The sequence below is a fragment of the Pseudochaenichthys georgianus genome, chromosome 10 (assembly GCF_902827115.2).
Source record: "Pseudochaenichthys georgianus chromosome 10, fPseGeo1.2, whole genome shotgun sequence".
Taxonomy (NCBI): Eukaryota; Metazoa; Chordata; class Actinopteri; order Perciformes; family Channichthyidae; genus Pseudochaenichthys; species Pseudochaenichthys georgianus.
In genome coordinates this window covers 17751480-17776166 of record NC_047512.1, presented here as the reverse complement: position 1 = coordinate 17776166, position 24687 = coordinate 17751480, and the positions used below count along the sequence as shown (strand labels likewise).

The 24687-nt window shown below is 40.0% G+C and overlaps 1 protein-coding gene across 1 annotated transcript; it reads left to right on the top strand.

Annotated features, from left to right (window-relative positions):
* The first annotated feature begins 345 nt into the window (after window positions 1-345).
* Window positions 346-23417, top strand: f8 (coagulation factor VIII, procoagulant component). The gene is made up of 27 exons (XM_034092143.1): window positions 346-581; window positions 1492-1592; window positions 1805-1927; window positions 2971-3183; window positions 8293-8475; window positions 8613-8716; window positions 9781-9901; window positions 10003-10279; window positions 10357-10522; window positions 11568-11655; window positions 12203-12414; window positions 12582-12726; window positions 13098-13307; window positions 14006-14847; window positions 14963-15105; window positions 16978-17143; window positions 17311-17550; window positions 17718-17946; window positions 18025-18207; window positions 18363-18479; window positions 18968-19039; window positions 19199-19284; window positions 19402-19557; window positions 20120-20264; window positions 20357-20505; window positions 22472-22654; window positions 22836-23417. The coding sequence occupies exons 1-27, from the start codon at window positions 397-399 to the stop codon at window positions 22989-22991; spliced, it is 4995 nt and encodes a 1664-aa protein (XP_033948034.1). The 5' UTR covers window positions 346-396; the 3' UTR covers window positions 22992-23417.
* Window positions 23418-24687: the final 1270 nt, after the last annotated feature.

The following is a 24687-nucleotide window of genomic DNA, read 5'->3' as shown; positions in this document are numbered from 1 at the left end:
TTAAATGCAACGTTTTACATATTGGCAATGGCAATACATAAATGTATCTGCAAGTATTTTAAATGTTAACAACTTTCTAATTAATTGTTTTCAAGATGGTCAAAATAGGAATAACTTTTCCAAATTATTGGCATACTCGTAGGTATTTGTTCTTGCTTTATATGTATTGTTAGGATTAAATGATTTCTCTGGGACATTAAAGTAACACTTTATCATAGCAGAGCGCGCGCAATCTCACCCACACAGTCTCCTCCAATCACCACACGCCCCCACGTGCAACCCCAGCTCCCCTACTTGTCCTTTCCTCTCTCCACACCCCCCTCCCCCCTCCCTTTAAATGTTTCAGCTCGCAGGAGGAGCAGCAGAGCCGGGGCAGTGTTTGAAGAGACTGTGCAGATGACCGCCATGAGAGCCGCGACCCTCCTCCTGCTGCTGCCGCTGCTGAGTCCCTCCGCCGGGCAGCGGACTCCCTCTGCCGAGCTGCAGAGCCCCTCCGCCAGGCAGCATTATTACATAGCGGCGTTAGAGATCGGTTGGGACTACGTTTACCTGGACGATGCTGACCCAACAACCGACCAAAGGTGAGTAATCCCAATTTAAGCATCTCACTCTATTATGTCAATTAGGCGGGCCTACATGTAAACCCGTTTCGTTTTTTCAAATCTTACTTTGCTTACAATACAAAGTCGTGTTTTGATTATATTTTGTATAAACTCTCAAATTACAATCTATAGGAAATGTTGATTAAGATGACTTTTTAGATTGTGTATTTTTGGTATCGTTTGGTATGATTGATAACCTGTATTTGTGTCATTACCTCATATCCAATTCAAAATGTATTTTATTCACTCAAATCTGACAATAGGTTTAAGTAATGTAGTGGAATAAGCTTCCCATTGACAGCAGATAGCTTACACACCTTCGGGCGCAGACTGAAAACTCATCTCTTTCGACTCCACTTCGAGCGATAGAACTATTAACAAAGCACTTATATACTAATAAAGGACTGGCTTATCTAAAGCCAGTTGAGTAGCACTTGAAATGTTTTTGTTTTTGCTCTATGAAGCCTGATGGACTTATATGATTCTGTTTTCTTCAAGTTTGTATTTTGTTGGTCGAACGCACTTATTGTAAGTCGCTTTGGATAAAAGTGTCAGCTAAATGCAATGCAATGTAATGTAATGTAATGTAAAAGTACAAGTTTTTAATACAGTACTGATCATGAGGGCTGGTTTTAAGTGGTTGTGTTAATAAATTGGTATGGTTTGGTTTAATTGATAGCCTGAATTTGTTTCATGACTTCATAGCCAAACCTTATTTTTGTATATAAAAATCTGACAATAAGTTTTAGGCTAACTTATTTTCCTATTTAAGTTTCTGTTTTGCTTAAAACTTATTTGAAATAGAAAACTCAAAATCCATTATGGTAATTATTCAATGGACTGTTTTTTAAGTGGTTATTTGATTAGTTTGGTTTCCTTACTTTTTCAGGGGGAGATCTAAAGATATTCCTCAGAAATACGTCAAGGCCGTCTACAGGGAGTATACCGATTCCACATACACTGTCCCCAAGATAAGGCCAGCATGGACAGGTAGGTCTGCTTTGAAAAGGTCAAAATGTAGTTTTTCAGTCAAGACACTCATTTTAAGATATGGATGTTGTGGGAAAATATAGTGTTTGCCTGCATTTTCAACACACACAAAAACACGTTATAGTTGTCAGTTCTGTTAGAGAGGATGCTTCTTTTGTCCTAAATTAGCAGGTCATGGATGACTAATGTATGCACCTTGTGTCTGGTTGCAGGTATTCTAGGCCCGGTGATCGTTGCCCGTGCTGGGGACAGGGTGGTGGTCCACTTCAAAAACCTGGCGTCTCAGTCCTACAGCATCAGCCCTGTGGGGGTCACCTACTGGAAACACTCTGAAGGTAGAGAACTGAATGAAAAGAGCTGAGTTCATCCATTGAACAATTTTTAACCCTAACCCTTGACTCAGCATTTTGACTCATAATTGCTTTTTAATGTATTACAGCTTAGATGAGTCAATGGTAAAACACTTACTTGGGCTTCAAAAGCTTAAAGGAGGAAACCTTACACTTACTCATATGATGTTTGGTTTTTTTAAGTACATTTTGGGCCAATAGAAATGATGTAAATGAAAAAATAATACAAACCAGAAATGTATCAGAAGACGAGGGGTTATAAAGAGTTGTATTAAGAGATTCAGAAACAAAGTTGCCTCCTCTTTCTTGAGAAGTGGAAGCGAGCCGTCGGTATCATTATCTTGTGTGTGCAGGTGTTGTGCAACATGTTGGAGCCCAACGGTCAGTCTTACAGCTTCATGGCTAGATTTAAGCTGCCATTCAATAACCAAATCCAGCTGAAACACAACTATTTCTCATCTGAGAAGCTTTGGGAAGTTAATACCCTTTACAGAAGGCATTGGCAATTTGGCATATGTCCCAATGCTCTTGTAGATCCAAAGCAGTCAGTTCCTGTAAACTCCTCATGTCTTCCTGCCACAGGGTAAATTCCTATAATGGAGTTCATTATAATCTGGAAAGCTGCACCTGTCATGTCCAGGAATGAGGTTCCATGAAGCAGATCTAATCACACTTACATGTGATATTTAGGATGAAGAAAAAGGTTGCTTCCTGTCTGTCTGTGTGCACATGTCTGGTTTACGTCATTATCTCACATTATCATGCTTCCCCGTTTTTACAGCATTGTAAAATGTAGTCTTACTTTCACCTTGATTTTGTACAGTATGGTTTTAACAGTAAAATGTTCAGCTTTATTTCATTTTCTAATAATTGTGTTTCCTGCAATGTAACTAAATAATTTCTGTATTTCAGTATTCTTTTAAATGTTATTTTCAATGTCCTTCATTTTCAAAAGGCAGTGACATCAGATTTCCAACTTTGTACGTTTACTGCTGAGGATTCATGCTGTTATGGCTCTTTCTTTCCAGGAGTCGGGTACGATGACTCCACAGCAGGCCAGGAGAAGGAGGATGATGCCGTCTCTCCTGGAGGATACTATGAGTACGTGTGGGACATCAGCCCAAATGACGGTCCCACCACCAGTGACCCCGAGTGCCTCACCTACTCCTACTCATCCCAGGTGGACACGGTTCGAGATGTGAACTCAGGACTCATTGGTGCTCTGCTCATCTGCAAATCAAGTTAGTAGGGCAAAGGGCAAATACCCAGCATATATTTTCACCTAAAAACACTCATTATGTCTTGTGTGTTAATATAATTTACTCATTAAACTCACTTTTGGTTAAAAAAAAAAAAAAAGGTTTTGAATGGATTTAACCCTCCGGTATCACTGTGGACGTTTTTGTCCATATGGGTAATTTTTCACTTTTCATTTTGCAATAACTTTGGGTGTGTTGGTGCAAACGGCCTGCATTTTTGTAACAAGGCTATTTTCTCGATATTATGGAATTCAATTTTCAATTTTTCAAATCGGTCTTTAATTCACTGTGTAACAAATCGACTACGCAAATTAGTCATTCGAGACAAAAATGTCCACTGCAAAAGACTTTGATAAAAACATTATATTAAAAGGTTTTTTTCACAACTTTTTTGGGTTCAATCTTTAAAGCAACTTCCGCCCTAATAGAAAATACCAAAAATGTAATCATTTTCAGGATTTTAACCCTTTCAATGCCATTTTGAAAACATGAAACCGCCGTTTTTTTTCATGATGAAAACAGAGAAAATTAGTTATTTTCCCAAAAATATATATCTGGAGACTGGCTCTTTTTTTTTTATAACAGTCTTGGATATGTCAAAGATTAGCAACAAAATGGATTTTTTTGCATTATTAGTTTTTGCACAAAATCAGATTGAACAAAAAAGTTACAAATTAGTCATTCGGGACAAAAAAGTCCACTTCCAAAAACTGCTCTAAAATGACAACAGATTAATATTTTTTTAAACTTTTTGGGGTTAAATCTTTCAATCAACTTCAGTCCTGATCAAAAATACCAAATGTTAAATTATGTTCAGGATTTTAACCCTTGAACTGCCAGTTTGAAAACATGAATTTGCGTTTTCTATGAAAAACATGCACAAAAAGGCAGTTATTTTCCATATAATAAATGTTGGGGGGGGTCGGCTTTTTTTTTTATCACAGTCTTGGATATGTCAAAGATTAGCAACAACATTTTTTTTTTTGCATTATTAGTTTTTGCACAAAATCAGATTGAACAAAAAAAGTTACAAATTAGCCATTTGGGACAAAAATGTCCACTTCCAAAAACTGCTCTAAAAGGACAACAGATTAATATTTTTTAAAACTCTTTGGGGTTAAATCTTTCAATCAACTTCAGTCCTGATCAAAAATACCAAATGTTAAATTATGTTCAGGATTTTAACCCTTGAACTGCCAGTTTTAAAACATGAATTTGCGTTTTCTATGAAAAACATGCACAAAAAAGCAGTTATTTTCCATATAATAAATGTTGGGAGGTTCGGCTTTTTTTTTTTTTATCACAGTCTTGGATATGTCAAAGATTAGCAACAACATTTATTTTGGTTGATTATTAGTTTTTGCACAGAATCAGATTAGACAAAAATGTCCCATCCACTTCCATTATAACCACATCTTTTGATCTCTCGCCATACTGGTATAAAATCATGCATTTTGTAATGTCAGGGTTTTATATTGGAGGAAAATAGTTCAATTTGTCCTTTTTACTGTATATCACCAGATGTGACATTTTACATTGAATTACATGCTTGTCATGTCTTGGTTTACAGTTTACAGCATTCACAATTTCCCCCTCATCTCTTTACCTTTGATGTGTGTGAGAATGTAGGAGTAAGTGTTCTCTCATGGCATTTTGTTTTTCATTTGTGCTGTCTCATGTGTCTTAGAGGTAAACAGAGGTATGATCTTGACCCAGCTTGACCTTTTTGTTTAGAATTGTTTGGAACTTCAAAGGCTTTGATAATGTCTCTTTAGCATACAAACATACACAGCCATACATGCACTAAGTCAATAAGCGAACACCTGGCTGCAAAGCCAGATCCATAAATATGTGTAGTTTGGCTGGCTGGTCGTTTCATTCCTGTGATACGCAACAAGCGAGTAAGATGAAGAGGCGCTTCTCTGTGGAAGAAGCTAGGGATATGGTGATGCAGCCGGCAACCTCCAGCGAGCTGCTTGACTCTTCTTCTGAATCAGAAACAACCTCAGAAGAAGAATGTGATGTGGAGTTTGTAGTGGAGTCTGATCCTTCTTCTTCTGACCCTTCCACTGAAACTGCAGAGGAAACAGAAGATTCTGGCAGTGGGTGGACATCAACAAATTGTGAAATCTGGTCTCCCTCTAACAACGACACGCTGCGCTACATTCCCGCTGCCAGAGGTTTGGTTCCAGGGCCCACGCGTTATGCCATTACAAGAATTGGTGACGTGGAATCCTCCTTCAATTTATTTTTCACTGCTGAGATCATCAGTAGTATTGTCGACATGACAAACTTGCAGGGGGGATGTTCGGTGGCAAACTGGAGTGATGTGGATGCCACAGATATTCGTGCATACATCGGTCTCCTGATGTTGGCTGGAGTGTACACATCGAAGGGCGAATCTACCCGCAGCCCCTGGGATAACCACAGTGGACGTGCCATCTTCCGTGCCACAATGACCCACACCAAATTCCGGTTGATGAATACCACCCTCTGGTTTGACGACAAGCTGATGAGACCTTCCTGTCACAGAGAAGACAAGCTTGCCCCCATCCGCTCTCTCTGGGAGAAGTGGACACATCGCCTTCCGATGCTTTTCAACCCTGGTGAAGATGTGTGTGTGGATTAGCAGCTTGTCCCCTTCAGAGGCCGCTGCAAATTCCGGCAATACATACCAAGCAAGCCAGCAAAGTATGGGCTAAAAATCTGGATCACCGCTGACGTTGAAACCTCCTATGCCTGGAAGTGCCAGATTTACACCGGTAAAGCTGCTGGCAGTGCTGCCGAGGTGGGCCAGGGAAAGCGTGTCGTCCTGGAAATGACAGAAGGGCTCCAAGGGATCACTGTGACTTGTGACAATTTGTTCACGTCATATGCACTTGTGCTTTTTACTGCTGTGGATCCCTCCTGGAAGCAAGCCAAGTCCTTCAGGAGGAGGCTTTTCTTGGAGGAGTTTGGGAGATCTCTGGTGTCTGCAAAAATCATGCGGAGAAAGCATCCACCTCGTACACCGGCTGCTGTTACCATAGTGGCGGACATACAGGCCTCGGCAGCTGCCCCTGACACCGGCACAACCGCAAGCGGCTCCACAAAAAAGAGGGGACTGTGCTGGATGTGCACTGGGAAAAGTTCACCTGCAGAGAGCACCAAATCCCCTGCTGCAGGTTCTGCTGGATGAACTGATCTCTCTCTCTATCTCACACGCACATACACACATTATTTGTTATCTCCATCTATCTTACTCCGTCTCTAACACACATACTTGCTCTATCTTCATCCATCTCTCATTGTATTCAACACACACTCATACATATCATTGTTCTGTTTTGACAATTTGATTTGTTCATGAATGTTGATTGCAGTTTGCTGTTTGGAAAATAAATGTTGACATTGATACATCTGATGCTGATTTAAAAATGATTTCAAAGAAAGTTGAAAATAGTATTACTTCAGTGTTTTTCAGGTCATATAATTCAATGGTAAAATGTCACATCTGGTGATATACAGTAAAAAGGGACACATTGAACTATTTTCCTCCAATATAAAACCCTGACATTATAAAATGCATGATTATATACCGGTATGGAGGAGAGATCAAAAGATGTGGTTATAATGGGAGTGGATGGGACACGAGTGGCTAATGTGTGACTTTTTTTGTTCAATCTGATTTTGAGCAAAAACTAATAATGCAAAAAAAAAAATGTTGTTGCTAATCTTTGACATATCCAAGACTATGATAAAAAAAAAAAAAGCCGACCCCCCCAACATTTATTATATGGAAAATAACTGCCTTTTTGTGCATGTTTTTCATAGAAAACGCAAATTCATCTTTTCAAACTGGCAGTTCAAGGGTTAAAATCCTGAACATAATTTAACATTTGGTATTTTTGATCAGGACTGAAGTTGATTGAAAGATTTAACCCCAAAAAGCTTTTAAAAACATTAATCTGTTGTCCTTTTAGAGCAGTTTTTGGAAGTGGACATTTTTGTCCCGAATGACTAATATGTAACTTTTTTGTTCAATCTGATTTTGTGCAAAAACTAATAATCAACCAAAATAAATGTTGTTGCTAATCTTTGACATATCCAAGACTGTGATAAAAAAAAAAAAGCCGACCCCCCCAACATTTAATATATGTAAAATAACTGCCTTTTTGTGCATGTTTTTCATAGAAAACGCAAATTCATGTTTTCAAACTGGCAGTTCAAGGGTTAAAATCCTGAACATAATTTAACATTTGGTATTTTTGATCAGGACTGAAGTTGATTGAAAGACTTAACGCCAAAAAGTTTTAAAAAACATTAATCTGTTGTCCTTTTAGAGCAGTTTTTGGAAGTGGACATTTTTGTCCCGAATGACTAATTTGTAACTTTTTTGTTCAATCTGATTTTGTACAAAAACTAATAATGCAAAAAAATCCATTTTGTTGCTAATCTTTGACATATCCAAGACTGTTATAAAAAAAAAAAGAGCCAGTCTCCAGATATGTATTTTTGGGAAAATAACTCACTTTCTCTGTTTTCATCATGAAAAAAAACAGCGGTTTCATGTTTTCAAAATGGCATTGAAAGGGTTAAAATCCTGAAAATGATTACATTTTTGGTATTTTCTATTAGGGCGGAAGTTGCTTTAAAGATTGAACCCAAAAAAGTTGTGAAAAAAACCTTTCAATATAATGTTTTTATCAAAGTCTTTTGCAGTGGACATTTTTGTCTCGAATGACTAATTTGCGTAGTCCAATCGAATGATACCGGAGGGTTAAACTATATCAATAATACCTTTTCAATACTTGTTGAGACTTTTAACTCAAAACTACACATTTCATCCTCATGTTGTCGCTAAAGGAAAAGTGAGGTATTCACAGTAGCAATGAAATAAATGGGTATTTTGATATCTGAAACAAATATTGGGCAACCCACATAAACTGTTGGAATATTTCATTCTGGACAACGTTTTTGAAAAAGGGATATTAGAAAATAAGTGAAGTTACTGTGATATTCTTGTGATGTTAAACTGTGCGTTAGAATCCCAAGCATATTCTCATATTTGTCCTCACATATTTTGAGTGTATGGTTGTGTGTCTTTTCCAGGTGCCTTCACAGATGATGGCCAGAGGAGAAATCCTGCATTTGTCCTGCTGTTTGCCGTGTTTGATGAGAGAAAGAGCTGGTATGGAGAGGTGGGAGAGAGGAAGAGCAGAGAGATGTTCAAGAGGAGTATGGGCATAAAGGAATACCACACCATCAATGGATACGTCAACTCTACGTTACCCGGTAAAGAACCAGACCGGCTGTGGACATGGTGTTTGTTCCATGTTGTCGTGTTGCTAACACTGTGTAACGAGGCTGCGCTGTACGGGGTCCGCACGGGTATTTTGACCTAATTTTCTCTGTATATATTTTCTGTGTAGGTTTGACAATCTGTCAGAGCCGTCATCATATGTTCTGGCATGTAATTGGGATGGGCACAGCTCCAGAAATCCACTCCATTCAGTTTCAGGAACACACTCTGCAGGTAATATTAATTCAAGTCTTCACATCAAAGTCCAAGCAAATAGCTTTTCTGGATAAAAGGGACATTCATTAAACTCCAGATATTTAAATATAAATTAAAAAAAATCCATGTTTTATTAAAAATATTACTTAGTTGCAGAAGACTTTCACAACAGCAGTAAAAAGGTGTTTATATGCTAGCAACATTAAACTATTTGTTTTATCTACTAATATCTAGTAATTGCACTTTGTTCTGAATGTGATGAAAGGTGTGTAGCCCCTGCTGAAAAAACCAGCATCGACCAGCTTAAGGTGGTTGCTAGTTTTAGCTGGTGTTTTAGCTGGAGTTGGGCTGGTTTAGTTGGTTTACCAGGCTGGACAAGCTGGCCTGGCTGTTCTTGCTGGTTCAAGACCAGCCTGGTCAGCTGAACCAGCATAGCCCAGCATGGATGGTCTATTCTGGTTTTAGCCATAGACTGTAAAGGTTTTAGCAAGGAGTTTTGAAGAATATGCTTTTGAATAATTTTGGGGAATATTTATAATGTCAAATCTTCAATAAATATGACATTATCTTGAATAACTTTACTATTATACAGTATATTTCTACCAAACTCACTATTTGCATTGTTGTTGCAAAGTGTCCAAAACCCCTCTAAACCAGCAAACTAATCCAGCCTAATATTGTTAGGCTGGTTTACCAGCCAGACCAGCCTTGTTGGTCTAAGCTGGTTTTTTCAGCAGGCGCTTGCTTGATGGAATAGTATTATAATTTTTTTTTTAATAAGCTTTCCCCCTGAGAGCTAGATAACAATATTTCTACCAAATGCACAATCTCTCTACGTTAAGTAAAGAATTGAAGCCAGGAGGTGATTAGCTTAGCGTTAGGAGTGAAAGTAAGGCAAGGCAAGTTTATTTATATAGCACCTTTCAACACAAGGCAATTCAAAGTGCTTTACAAAAATGAAAGACATTAAGAACATTAAGAAACATATTATAAAATGGCATTTGAAAGTAAGGGTAAACAGCTAGCCTAGCTCGGCAGGCACCTCTAGCTCACAAATGAACTCTCAATTTGTTATTGTTTAGGTCTTGAACCATCGTAAAGTCAGCATGGAGCTGACCCCTATGACATTCATCACTGCAGAAATGAGACCTGCTACTGTAGGCCGCTTCCTTATGAGCTGTCAGATACATGCTCACCGCTACGGTAACGAAGGCCGGATACGTCTCTGAGCATTTTTATAATTAGTTTCAACATTTTCTTTTTAAATTAAAATTCTTGTTTTTGTGTACTGTTGTCCTGCCCAGATGGTATGAACGCTCTCTTCACGGTGGAGCAATGCCCTGAGCCTGTCAAGCTGCCGGGGCCTGATCTGCGTAAGGTCAAACACCAGGACTACGGGGACGGCAGTGATGACTACAGTTATGAAGATGGGAATTTGTTCAACATCATAAGCATTCAGCCTAAGAAACAGAAACTGCAAGCAAGAGCCAGCAGGGGACAGCTTCCTAAAACCTGGGAGCATTTCATCGCCGTTGAAGAGATCACCTGGGACTACACCCGTCACCTCAAACCCACAGATAGGTAGGAAAGAGGGGATGAAGAAGAATAACAGAAAGTTAAACTTTAACTGATTGTTTATTTTCTCTTTGACATAATAGTGAGTTGCAGTCTGGATATTTGCCTTCACATCCCCATTACCTGGGTTACAAGTATAAAAAGGCAGTGTTTGTGGAGTACACAGATGGATCTTTCACTCAGAAAAAGAACCCTTCCAAATCTTTGCTTGGTCCTCTTCTGAAAGGAAAAGTCAAAGATCAAATCCAGGTGAGTGAAGACAGAAAACATGCAGATTGGATTTTAAAATAATACAAATGTAACCCTTTCATGCATGAATTATGAAAGCCTCAGTCAGGATTTTTTTACCAAGTGTTATTATTGCTCTTGGGGCATGAAAGACAAGATTTGAACTTTTTTGTTTTTAATCTAGTTTCTAGAGATTTTTATATGTCCACTCAGATGGACAGTATGCGTTCAGGGTTTGAACTGAAGAGATGTACATTTTGAAAAAATTATAAATAAAGATGTGCAAACTTAAAATTACATTATAATAACATAAATATATTGATTTACGGCCCAAAAAGATATTGCAGATGAAGTATTTTCAACCAGGGCCAGGGGCCAATTTGAGGCCGCACGCACAGTTATCTGATGAGTGCTAGTGGAGCCTCGCAGCGGCGCAACCGTGCCGCGCCACCCTAATTGCGCCACATAAGTGCATAGGTGCGCCTCAGATGAGGCCCCCCTCCACAAGGTGAGGCCCCACATAGTCTGTATGATCTGCCTGTATGGAGGGACGGCCCTGGAAACAACAGCAGCAGTACCAGTACGAATTGTAGTTGAAATATAGCCAGTGATGCATGACGTCCACTGTAGTGGACAGGTGGTTAATCATGATTTCCTGCAAACATAAAATCAATACTTTGATAATTTATGAATTATATGATTCCTTAGTTGTTACTTGATGTCACCATATTTTTTATACCTGCAGGGGACGCTTTCCATAAAAGGATTGGCAGGATATAGATGGGTGACTTGGTCCATGTAGCTTTCTGTCGTCCATCTTGGTTTAGAGACATGTATCATGCACTTACACTGACTTGGCACTGAGTGGCATTGTATGGGAGGATGCAATAGGGTCCTATGTAGTGGCTGATGGTGCAACTATGCAAAAAAAAACAATGCATATACAAGAAAACACCTTTTGAATAGCTGTCCACGAAACTAAAAGATATCCATCATTGAAAAAAAAAAGAAGTAAACTTTGAATGACTTTCTTCTAATCTCCTGCTTGTTTGAATTGCATCTCCAGATCACTCTCAAAAACATGGCCAGTCACCCTTTCAACATCTATCCCAATGGGCTCACCAGCATCTCTCCACTGCCAGGATATGCAACTGGTAAGCTTAAGCAAGGACATCAACCAGAGGAAACTCATTATTGTTTGTATCATTATTAATAGTACAAGATCGCAATAAAACTCAAAGCTAGATAAGAAACTGACAAATCTACAGAGCATGTTATTGTGTCACGGACTAAAAGGGTCTGCAGATATCGATGCTTACAGCGGCAGAACAACATGTAGTGTTTTTACAAGAGTAGGTCACACCAAAGCTTTGGTTAACGTTGATAAATTATTAAGCTGTTAGTAAGTTAGATGGACAAAGCATGCCATTTCTCCCCATTCCAAAGTCTAAATCATGCTTCATTGAAACCGTATTACTGATTGTTGGGAATTTAATATTTTTTTATCCTGAATCAGTAAGTGTTTATTCCCTCTTCAAAACCTGTACTTTTGGCAAAAAAAAGGGGAATGTCTAATGTTTTTAGAGCACCATGATTGTTACTTCTGTGTTGTCTTTAGTTGTCTCATTGTCGCTTCATTTTTTGTTGCTGCAAATTCCAAAAGTTCTCAACAAGTTTCATCTGATCTGATCTATTAAACAGAGAAGGACTTGCGCTCCATGGGAGTTCCCCCCAACGGGACCTTTGGCTACGTTTGGAGGCTAACTATAGATGACGGACCCCTGGAGGGAGACCCCCAGTGTCTGAATCAGCTGTATCAGAGCAGCGTCTCCCCAGAGAGGGACCTAGCCTCGGGACTGGTGGGCACACTGCTCATCTGCAAGGACGAGACCATGGACACCAGAGGACGACTGGTCAGAAGAACAGAATAATAATAATAATAATAATAAAATGGCTACACTGTTAAATTATTATCTGCAAATATCCTTTCAAAATGCTAAATATTCTAACTGCCATGTTGTCTCTAACCTGCACTAATGTAATACCATTTCTCTTTCTCTGAATCTACTGTTGCATGCAGTTGGGCTCAGATAAAGAGTGGAGCCTGATATTTGCTGTGTTTGATGAGAACAGAAGTTGGTACATCGGTGAAAACATGCAGAAGTCTAGCCAAAACTCACGTAACACTTCAGATCCTGAATTCTACGACTCTAATGTCATTTACAGTAAGTTCACCTCAGAGTTACATCCGTACATGTACTTCTTAAAGCCATTGTTAGTGGAATAATCAAGAAAGACTCATTTAAACCTGCAGCAACTGCTTTATTTGGCCATAAGAGGCATATTCAAGTGATAATTGAAGGCACTCTTTCCTGTTGTCATTTTGTTCACTGTGATCATAAAAACATTGTTTATAGTTGTATGTATTTTATATTGTTTATATCAAATAAATCCCTTGCCGTTATGTCCACACAAACAGTTCTTCCTGTATTACATTTCTTGTTTTTCTTTGTATGATTTGTTTCCCCTCCATTATATATATAATGTGCCATCAAATCATTAAGTTGATAATTGTGAATTTCCCTTTAAATTTCAGGTATTAACGGCATCATGTTTGCCGGCCGTCAGTTCGTGGTGTCTAAAACAGACGTCGCCTTCTGGCATGTGGCCAACGTGGGCAGCCAGAGTGACTTCCTCTCTGTTTACTTCACGGGAAACCTCTTCCAGTACAAAGGCCTCTACCAGTCCGTGCTCACCCTCTTCCCCATGACAGGCATGACTGTTTCCATGGAGACTGAGCTGATGGGTAAGATTGTAGACTAATTTATTGGCAGGTGAAATCCAATTTTAAGTAAAGGCCACAGACTCTCTATGGAAGTAATTTTAGCCTGAAGTTGTTGCTAGTTGTACCTTGGAAGTTCAGCAATGTAAACAATAATGTAGGACTTTCAAATAATTAATTGAAATTGCAGATGGGATGCAATGATATTTGACACCAATAGTTCATACAATAGGATTGCCAAGTACATGAGCGCTATTGTAGCCGAGTGGATTTAGTGTGTTACATAAAACGAGTTGGGTTTGAATCTGGTCTCGGTACCTTTGTCCCATGTTCAGCCCTTTATCTCTTTCCCTCGTTGTTGCACTTGTCTTTGTTCTATAAAGACAAACAGGTCCTTTCCTCCAAAAAAGTGAATTAAGTTCAATCTAACTGTCACTGATACAAAAAATGATCGTTAGAATATTAAATGCCTGCGTTGGTGGCCCAAGTGGCTTTCAAAAAAAGTATAATCAGAATAACTTAGACATTAGAACACACAAGACACGTCATACAGTCAAAAGAAGTAGCAACAGTAAGGTAACTGAGATAATAAAAGGTACTTCTATATCATACAAAACCTATAATTTGTGGACCAACATAGTAAACAGTTGATTTAGGTGTTTTGAAGTGTCAAGTAGCACCACAGTGTTTTGCTCTTCGGTAATATTAATGTCTTCTTTCAGGAGAGTGGGAGATCAGTGCCTATGATGGCAGACTGAAGAACCGAGGGATGAGCATCAGTTACTCCGTTCGCCATAGTGACGATGGAGACCTAGTCGATCGTGTTGGGCTTGAAGACGATATCTCTGACTATATCGATGAGATAGATCTACAGCCGAGGGGCAGAAGACCTGAAAATCGCACAATGTTGGTTCGAGTGTGTAGAAATCCTCTTGCTAGTAACAATACTCAATCAGTAAACACTTCAAGTCAAAATGTCACTACTGATAATGAATGTCAGCTGAAGAAAGTGATAGTATCATCTGCTGAAGTCCAAAATCCTGACATGGTGTCAGAGGGAGGAATCCCACAGGATGTTTTGGAGGAATTGGAAAGAGACGGGGACTGGATCGTTTCTCAGAATGAAACTGAAGCTGAAGGACGCGGCAGCAGGTTTAAAAGAAATGCAGAGGGAAACTGGACGGATGTAGATATCAGTTCTGGTTCCTCAGAAGATGGGGCAACTGGGATAGAGATCGGAGAGGAAGTGCAAAATATGACTGACGCTCTAGTCAAGGTAAAAGCAGAGGAAAAAAGTGAAACACCAAGCATGAGTAACGGGACGAAGGAAGATCTTGAAGAGAGTAACGATATCTTCCTGAAAGGCAATCCACAGCTGAACGAGAAGATCTCACCTTTAGAGCCAAGCCTTTCAGAAGAAATGCGTCAAAACCTAATACCACAAAACCACGTTAAGGCTGAACGTGAGCGTCTTACATCAGATCTGCTGGATCTGGATTACAACTACACTGTTGATCACAACATGATCAATCTGTCCCTCGAGTATGATGACTACAGCCAAGAGGTAGCCAACTGTTCCGTATATTCTACATTTATTAAGTATATATTATTCCATAAGTGTCACAAATGTAAAACGCTTTCTCCCTCTTCCACAATAAATGCTACATTTTTGATTTTAGGTGAATGGCACTTTAGATTCATCTGCCACAGATAACATGGACCTGCGCTCCGGACAGCCCAAACTTCGCCACTACTACATTGCAGCAGAGGAGATCAGCTGGGACTACGGCATCAGGAAGCCCCATCAGCTCATCAAACCCACGTAGGAATAATAGCTCCTCCAGGTTTCCATGCTCGACCTTTGTGGAAACCATTTTTCCATTTTGTGGAGTTATTTCTCTCTTGTCCTTTTGCCAAGAAAAGATTAAAACGGTTTTCAGAATCGGTATAATTACCAAGTCGGTTTACACATACGAGGAATTTTGATCTGTTTGTTGAAGTTAGATAAAAAATCCTACTGTCAGCACTAGGGATGCCCCGATCGATCGGCCGCCTAAACTAGTTATAAATATATTTATTCTCCATCAGTGAGCTGCATGAGATACTGAGAGCGCTCCCGCTAATTTCTCCCGTGTTATTATCCAAAGTTAATGTGAACTTGAATAATGTACTTCATTTGAATGTAATAATTATGTTGGTTGTTGTTTGTGGAAGCGCCAGTGAATGAGCCCCATTAACTGAGTTTTAAACATCACTTTAAATGGAATCCCCATAGGGGTCCCCATAGGCCCCGATCGGTATTGGCCGATACTGATTCCGGCGATCGGCCCCAAAATTGGCGATCGGAGCATCCCTAGTCAGCACCTGTCTGACAGCTTTTATTCAAATATATATTTGAGTACCTATTTATGGCAGAATGAGGTGACACAATAGCCGCGTTCACACTGCGGTACTTTTCGCGTTCACACCAAAAAGAGCCGGTACTAAAAGTACTTCATGCGAACCTTTTTACCCCCTCGAAAGTCCCTGCTAGAAAGCAGGGACTTTCGAGCGGCTCTTTTTTGAGAAAAGAGCTATATTTCTGATTGGCTGGGCGAATTGCAAAACACGCCCCGTAAAACTCCCAAAAAGTTTTGTGAAGCCGCCATTTTATTATCCTCGCATTAGCATTATTAGCATTAGCATTAGCCCAGCGCAGAAACGCAGAGAGACTAACTTATGGCAACACAAAATAAAACATGGGAGCGGTGGAGATGAGGAGGTGTCGGCGTTCTGGCGATTTACTCGGAAGGCTTCAGTAGAAGCTGCTGGAAGTCCCAGCAGCTTCTACTGAAGCCTTCCCCAACTCCGGGGACTTCCGGCCGGGGACTTTGGGCGGCAGTATACGCCGTGAAGTGGTTTGCGGCCTGCCAGTAAACCCAAAGCAGAAGAAGAAGAAGTGACGTCAGCAGCTTCATTTGCCTAATCCACCCCCAGGGACTTTTTCTGGTGTGAACGCGATCTGTACTTAGTTCATGCGAACTAAAGAGTTCGCATGAACTAAGTTCGCATGAACCTTTGTGGGAAAAGTACCGCAGTGTGAACGCGGCTAATGGTGAATGAGCCAATAGCCCACTGTTGAAATCCCCTACATTTCCAGTATTACGAGCTGGGTCTGTGACAACACTCACGATGTTAAGATAAAACAACTACTATGGGAAAACAAACATAGTAAGATCGATGGCTATAGATAATGAAACACAAATCCTCAAATTAACAGATATTTCAATCCTATCAACCAACTCACAGCAAGACAGAAAAATAAGCAATTTCCACATTTTCCGAGAACATTTTCTTTATGTTTAACTTGTTCTCCTCTTCTCTCCTTATTACACTATAATGCTAAATGTTTTGATCATTTTTTATTTTGCAAATGTTAGAGTGAAAAAACCCTATAAATCTACATGTTTAGAAGCAACAGCTATTCATATGAATGCTGACATGCTAATGTTCGTTCGTTAGCATGCTAATGTAGGTACGTTAGCATGCTAATGTTCGTTCGTTAGCATGCTAATGTAGGTACGTTAGCATGCTAATGTAGGTACGTTAGCATGCTAATGTTGGTGGTGAATGCTTTGGTTTTTTGATAGCAATGTCCAGGATTGTGACAACTAGGTTTAGGGCAATCAACATTATTGACTCAGCTCCTCTCTAGAGAGATGCGTCGAGGGATGAGGAAGTTCCTGCCAGAGTACAAGAAGGTGGTGTTCAGAGCCTACAGCGATATCGACTTCCTACAACCTGTAGGCAGAGGAGAGGCCCACGAACACCTGGGAATCATGGGACCTTTCATCAGAGCCGAGATTAATGAACTCCTCACTGTGAGTGATACTGTTGCCAATCAAATTAAAATATTAAACAACTTTAACTTTTTTTCATGAAACATAAAAACAAATTCCAACAATTATGAAACATAAATTGATGCTGCAAAATCCTCACTTTTTATTTGTGCTTGGTGACTCAACTTTTGCCCTCTATCTTATTGCAGGTGATCTTTAAGAACAAGGCATCCAGGCCTTACTCCTTTCACCTTCAGGGGGTCTATGACCGCAGCCAGGGGGCCGGCATGGGCCAAAGCCCGGCCTCCTCGGCTCCCCCCGGGGTCCCAGGAGAGCCTGTGGCCCCTGGGGAGGCACGGACCTATAACTGGAAGATAACCAGGAAGCAAGGACCCACCGACGATGAATTTGACTGCAAGACGGGGGCTTACTACTCCACTGTGGACAAGGTCTGATGACTCTTTAACTTTAGCCTGTTTAACCGTATCTTCCATGGTTAAACAACATATAATGTATATGTATTCATTTGTATTTAATCTTATCAGAAATTGACTCAAAAACGTATTTTATAGAAATTTGATCAAGAGAAAACAAGTATTGCTTTACTTTGCTCCAGGAGAGGGACCTTCATTCGGGACTGATTGGTCCGCTGGTGATCTGTAAGTCCGGTATTCTCCGGACTCGTCAGAACACGCAGCGGGATGTACAGGAGTTCGCTCTCCTCTTCCACACCTTTGATGAAACTAAAAGCTGGTACCTGGAAGAAAGCCTGCGGCAGCACTGTGCCCCCCCCTGTCAGGCCAACACTGAGGACCCCTGGTACCACATCAGCAACAAGTTTGCAGGTGAGGAAAATAAGGTTTAGTGTTGGTGTTATGATATAATGAGCTTTCTGTATAAGTAATGCCTATGTTTCTCCTTAGCAATAAATGGTTATGTGGCGGAGACACTTCCTGGTCTGTTGATCGCCCAGCACCAGCGCGTCAGGTGGCACCTGCTCAATGTGGGAAGTGACGGAGAATTCCACGCTGTGCAATTTCATGGTTTGCCTTTCACTGTTCACACAAAGGAGGAACACCGTATGGGGGTCTACAACCTCTTCCCTGGTAAACACACACACACACACACACATTTTTTCATATTTATGTACTTGATATATATTTAGAAACTGCCATCACTTTCTTATCTCCATTTAAGTTATTAGCTTATTTGAACAATATTCTTGACTCTGATTTTTCCATGTATTGCTGTTCATCACCAGGAGTGTTTGGCACGGTGGAGATGAGACCCCCCACAGTTGGCACGTGGCTGGTGGAGTGCACTATAGGAGATCACCAGCTGGCCGGCATGAGGGCCCAACTCCTGGTCTATGATCCACGTAGGTCTGAGCCGAAGATGTACTGTAGTAAATCAATTGATTTAGATGTGCCCCTGACTTTTTGTTAAGGACAACCAATCAGTCTAACCTGTACCTTCTCCAACACACCAGTTCAGTCCAGCTTGATAGGAAACACTTGATACTGTTATTGCTCACAGTCGTATGTTTTGCCCACACTCTTGTTACTGCACTTTGAATTGTTATATCACATTGTATGAATTACCTGAGTAGCTTTCTACACATTTCCTTACTGTAAATTGCTATTGTGTAATGAGGATTTCCTATATTGCTAAGTCGAAGATCTGAGGTAAACTTGTACAAATAGACAATGTTTATTTTAGTACTGTAACACTGGTTGAAACTTGTATCCAGTAAGCTGTTGTTTACTTTTCCATAAATACTCTCACTGTCCAGATGTATTTAGTGCACTGAAATGAATTTTGGGAATACATTTTTTAAGCTGGAACCTTTCTCGCACTGACATGCAGGATGTGTCTTCCCTCTGGGGATGAAATCTGGAAGGATTGAAGATTCCCAGATAACAGCGTCAGATCACATAGGTAATACTGCCTTTTTTATATTAAAGGTCAAATACACAAAGGAGACCCTGTTCATGTGTCAATATCTGCACCTGAGAAAACACCCACTTAATTAAACCAGAAACCCTGTAGATAACACAGACTTGAGTTGGATAATAAAACATCTTTACATGTGTCCAGGTGACTGGGAGCCGAGGCTGGCGAGGCTGGAGCAGTCGGGTTATATCAATGCTTGGATAGGAAGAAACCGAATGTCATGGATACAGGTAACAGTTAAACGTTACATTTAGTATTCTGTGATGCTACATCCTAATTGAATATCGTCTGTGTAATGTCCATGTGTGAAACAGTAAGAGAACACAGTGAAATGTGTGTGTTATTAGGTTGACCTGCAGAGGCCCACTCTGCTTCACGGTGTGCAGACGCAGGGAGTCAGCTCCAAACTGAGAGACAAATACATCGCACTCTTCAACGTCTCCTACAGCCTCGACCAGGAGACTTGGACCACTTACAGAGGAAACAGAACCAAACGGAACAAAGTACGTTCTCTACTGTTTAACCCTTTCTCATTTTTTAGCATTTTGAAATTTTGAAAAAAACTCCTTCCCCCTGCTTGACTCAGGGAAGATCTTGAAACACTTTATCTTGCCTAGCCTTTGCAAACAAGATTTATGGTAGATTTATTTATTTTCGTTGATCCATGAAAATCAAACCAGGTAGACAAACGTTAAAAGTTAAGATTTTGAAAAAAGGACATTTTATTGATTTGTTAGCTTCCATTATACCAAATCTTAGCCACAATTGTTTAACGTAGAGAAATACGTAATTGTGGAGGGGAAGAGACCTCTTTGCATCATTTGGGTGATACACAATGAGTCTTAAGGAGGATTAGCTGACTGCAATAACAGCAATGGCACTAAACTCCGGATTGAGAGACACATTGTTGCCGAGAAATACATATTGTGCAATTAAAAAATTATTGCTGTTCAGCAAGGGACCATTTGAGCAGCTGCATAACCATGATATCATGCTTTTCATTTTCTGATATATAAAGTCAAGGCACTAAATTGTTTATGTTAATGGTTTAATTGTTGTTTTTAGCTATTTTATGGCAACATGGACAGCTCCACGGTGAAAAACAACCCCTTCATTCCCCCATTTGTGGCTCGCTATGTCAGGATTCAGCCTGTAAACTATGAGCAAAAGCCTGCTCTCCGCCTGGAGCTGCTGGGCTGTGATCTCAACAGTGAGTTGCTCTCACAGCAGCAGAAATTAATGGAGTTCATTTGACTTTATTTAAGTGTTGAGAATGACTCATCTGTGTGTGTTTGTGATCAGGCTGCTCCCTCCCTCTCGGGCTCCAGAGGGGACTGATTCCTGACTCCAACTTTAGTGCTTCCTCATTTTATTCCTCTCTGCTGCGCAGCTGGAAACCCAGCCTCGCCCGGCTCCACCAGGAAGGCAGCGCCAACGCCTGGAGGCCAAAGGTGAACAGAAACATACATACTGACCCAATGCCATGTCATTTACACACCGAGTGATAGAGTAAGCTAAAGGACTTTTGACATTTAACATTTGACATTCTTTTTTTTTTAACACTTTCTTTTTTAAAGTTTTCATTATAAAGAAAAATCCTACAGAATATCATTGAGCAGTCAAATACATACTGTAGTTGCAACAGTGCACATTTAAACCAGACTACCAAAAAGCAGATCAATATACCCCCCACCCCAGCATGAAAGAAAACAACTACACAAATATAAATAAAATAAAAAAACTGAGTAAATGAGATAAGTATACACGTTCTCATAATAGACACACACAAATTTAAAATAAAACGACAAACAAAAAGACAAAATATATACAACACCTACAATATTGCTTTAGAAATTGTAGTAGCCCAGATTTCAGCAACACTCAAATCTATACACAATCATCTTCAAAGAGTTCAGTCCAGCCTGCACTTCTCTACGTGTGTGATCAATGGCTGCCATTATAAAATCTATCAGGAGATCCCTTCAGAGTGGACCGGATGTTCTCTAGTTGCAAAAGCTGCAACAGATCTCATATCCAGTGAGTATGGGTGGGTGGTGATTCATCCTTCCATTTAATAAGAATTAGTCGTCGAGCCATCAAAGATACAAAAGCAATAGCATTTCATTTATATTTTGGAAGTTGAGCTTCGTCAGCAACAACTCCAAACAATGCTGTCAGTGGAGACAGATTGAGAGGAATCTAAAAACATCTTACCAGTACTTGCAAATGAATAGCTTTCTTGAAAGATTGATCTCATATCTGTCTGATAAATATGAATGAATATGAATGTCCAACCAGGAAGCAGGGGGAAACAACATGTATAACTTACGAGTTGAAAGTCTTCCTGTCTGCAATGTCTTGACCAGGTCTCTTCAGAATCTGACCCTGTGTCTCAAGGAGATTACCTTTATGAATAATTATTTAAAATAACATGATAGATAGGATCAATAATGGGCTCTTTCAGAACTGTAAACACATCCAGCACTGATGTCAAAGTGTACCAACACAGCCTGGAGCTCGCTGCAACATCAGCAACAGTTTCCTTATTGGTGATTCGGTTATTTAAAATGGGGGGGAAATGAGGTCAATGTTTGTGGTGTTGCTGTGGTTGGAGAAATAGGGCACTGCCAGAAACACTTTCCACGTTGTTAAGTTTCCTAACAGTAATATGGGAGAGGAAGTGGTGTGGTGTTCCCTTCGGCCATCCCGACATCTGGTTTCTGTTTCTCGCTCCTTTATCATGCTCTTCATTCAACCGCCGGTAGCTGTTTCTTTCTGTTAAGAACAATCCTAATTATTTGTATTGGTTTTGAATTCACTGTCACATTACTTCATAATCACATTTCCTTTATGCAGTTCTGACTCTCTTTCGAGGAGTTTGACAACAATAATATGTTATACATGCATGAGTCTTCTCAGTGACTTCCCCCTTTAGATAATATTTACCATGGAGCATTAAAGTTCTTTACAAATCTTAAGGTCCCCATTGCTCCCTCTATGCCAGGGTTGGTTGGCCTGTATTGTCCATCTGGCAACTCCGTATTTAAAAGGTTGTTTTTTAACTTGCTTCAGTCTAATCTATGTACATGTTTACATCTGAACATGCTGGAAGACACCATCTACACTCTGTGACATAGATGCAAGACATACTTGCTATCTGTTTTTAAAAATTGGATTTGGATGAAGGTACATTAGCTTGTGGATGCTTTGACCAAGATATTTGCTATTTGTGATCTTGATTTGTTTGGTATACTCATGGTAACTGTTAGCAAAGTACGTAAGTAGATGTATTTCTGAAACTGTGTTATTGTGTTGCTGTTTTCTTTGTTCGGACAATCTTTTAATCTGAATCAAGCTTTTTTTCATTACTTTCCTTGCTGATATCTACATACATCTCCTCTGCCCTTTTCCCTCTAGAACAACAATCCCCACGAGTGGCTGCAGGTTGACTTGGGGAAGGTCAAACGAATCACAGGGGTCATAACGCAAGGAGCGCGATCAATTATGACCAAAATGATGGTGACAGAGTTCTCAGTCACCATCAGTCATGATAAACGTTCCTGGAGCAGTGTGCTGGAGGAGAGCTCCCAGAGAGAAAAGGTACACAGACAGTTCACTGATAAAATCCATGATCCATTTTTGACTACTCATAGTTCCCCTCACTGTCTCGTGGAGCTCACAGCCCACCAAAGGAATCCTATTAAAGTGTGTGTGATGTGAAACATGGTCTTCAGTTTAAGTTGTATCTACCTCCTGTGTCTTTCTTTCTTTATTTTCTCAGATATTCACCGGGAACAGCGATTTCGAAGAGGAAGCTCTAAATGTGTTTGATCCTCCTCTGTTTGGCCGCTACCTCCGCCTCCACCCGCGCGGCTGGATCAACGATATCGCCCTGCGTCTGGAGGTCCTGGGCTGCGACACACAGCAGGGGCGCTGACACCGCTCTGTAAACTCCTGGAGGCCACGCAGCATTTTTTAGTAGCAAAATGTATCCTTGTTTAATTTGGAAACATTTCATAAATAAGTTATATAGCACATGTAGCTGTTTGTTTGGGCTATTTCCTATTAGGCCATATGTTTGTTTACATTTCCACCCTTTTACAAGATCCATTTATATATGATTATTACATTTACTTAGCAAACAGTCATGTTTGATGTCATTTTGACAAGGATCTAGTCTATATATAAGAATTAAATAGGATCTGTTTTTATAACGGTATTTGCTATGCTACAGAGCAAACCATTTTAGATAAAACGTGTGTAAATATTTCAGATGGATGTATAAAGTTTGATGGTTGATGTATATTGTTGGAGAAGATTGTATTCTGCTTTATTAGAGTTTATATAAAACATGAATTTTAAATGGTTTCACTGTCATTTATTTAAAACAGAAACAGGACACACACTTCACTTCCAGCTTCCAGTTTGCTTTGAAGTTTTTGTATTTGGACATTTGAGAAACACCTCTCATTGCACTGCTTCCTGTCAAATTCTTCATTTCATACTAGGAGAGGATGTAGCGCTTTCTCTTTGTGCTTTTGTTTTCTCCCCTTCTTCCAGCACATTCTCTCTGTTCTTCCTTTGTCCCATCTGTCTTTAATCTGTCCAAAATGTTCCTGGACTCAAATTGTAACTTATCCGCCTCCACCCGGCCCTCCCTGCAGAAACAATGAACAGCTCTGCTCCAAGATTGTTCTGTTATGAGTTCAAATAAGTAGCCGTGTTAAACAGAGGAAAAACAAGCACTTTAGCAGCCAAGGATAAAGTGAAGAGGGGAAACAGTAAGAAGAAAACAAAGTGTGTGTGCCTGCTTGTTTCTTTAAAGCTGTATGTGTTGGGCCTCTGTGTGTGAAACGTGAAAACATGAGCTGCCTTTATCTCCTCATTATCGGTGTAGGAAGTCTCGGGGGGGGGGTTTCGTTTGGAGGACAGGACATGCGTTGGCAGAGCCGTTTCAGCAGCACACTCATGCCTGGCTATCACTCTCTATCTCTCTGAAAACAATAACACACCAGCCGTAATCTCACAAACACACAGACCACCTGCATGCAGCTCCGACTGAATACTGGGTAGTACACATGATCCCAACTAAATGAAACTCGGCAGCAGAAGGGATCGAGCGATTACCTATCAGCTGCTGGGATTGTGTCTGCAGCAAATACGGAGAAATCACATTAACAGTATGAAACACAGGTGGTCAAACTGCCGCTTCTACTGGATTTAATCAATAACCGAAAATGTTGTATTTACTTCATATTTTTCAGATTTAAGTGCAGTTCTTGCTACATTCAAAGCGGCCTTTGATGTCAGTTTGTTCTTGAAAAATACAGTAACAGACTATTATACTTTTTGAAGCAGTTCATCCATCACAGAGAACCTGTTTTCGTTATTGATCAATATGTTTTTTATCAGTTATTTGATATAAAGTATCTTTATTAATCGACTTTTTTTAAGTGTTAAGTGTTCAGACTGCTTGTTGGTGTAATCAACAGTCAAAACCCCAAAAGTGCTCAGCTAACAATCAAAAGAAACAAAGAAAAGTATCACATGAGAAACCAGTGAACAGATGATCAAAGTTTAACCTTTAGAAATAATCAAATTCACACGAATGTGTTAAACCACTGACGATCTCA

What these genes read in the sequence shown, in the direction of transcription:
- f8 (XM_034092143.1), top strand. Translation starts at nt 397, where the DNA reads ATGACCGCCATGAGAGCCGCGACCCTCCTCCTGCTGCTGCCGCTGCTG. An exon ending in ATGATGACTACAGCCAAGAG is followed by an intron (nt 14,848 to 14,962) that starts GTAGCCAACTGT and finishes TTTTGATTTTAG; the next exon opens with GTGAATGGCACTTTAGATTC. An exon ending in CATCAGCAACAAGTTTGCAG is followed by an intron (nt 17,947 to 18,024) that starts GTGAGGAAAATA and finishes GTTTCTCCTTAG; the next exon opens with CAATAAATGGTTATGTGGCG.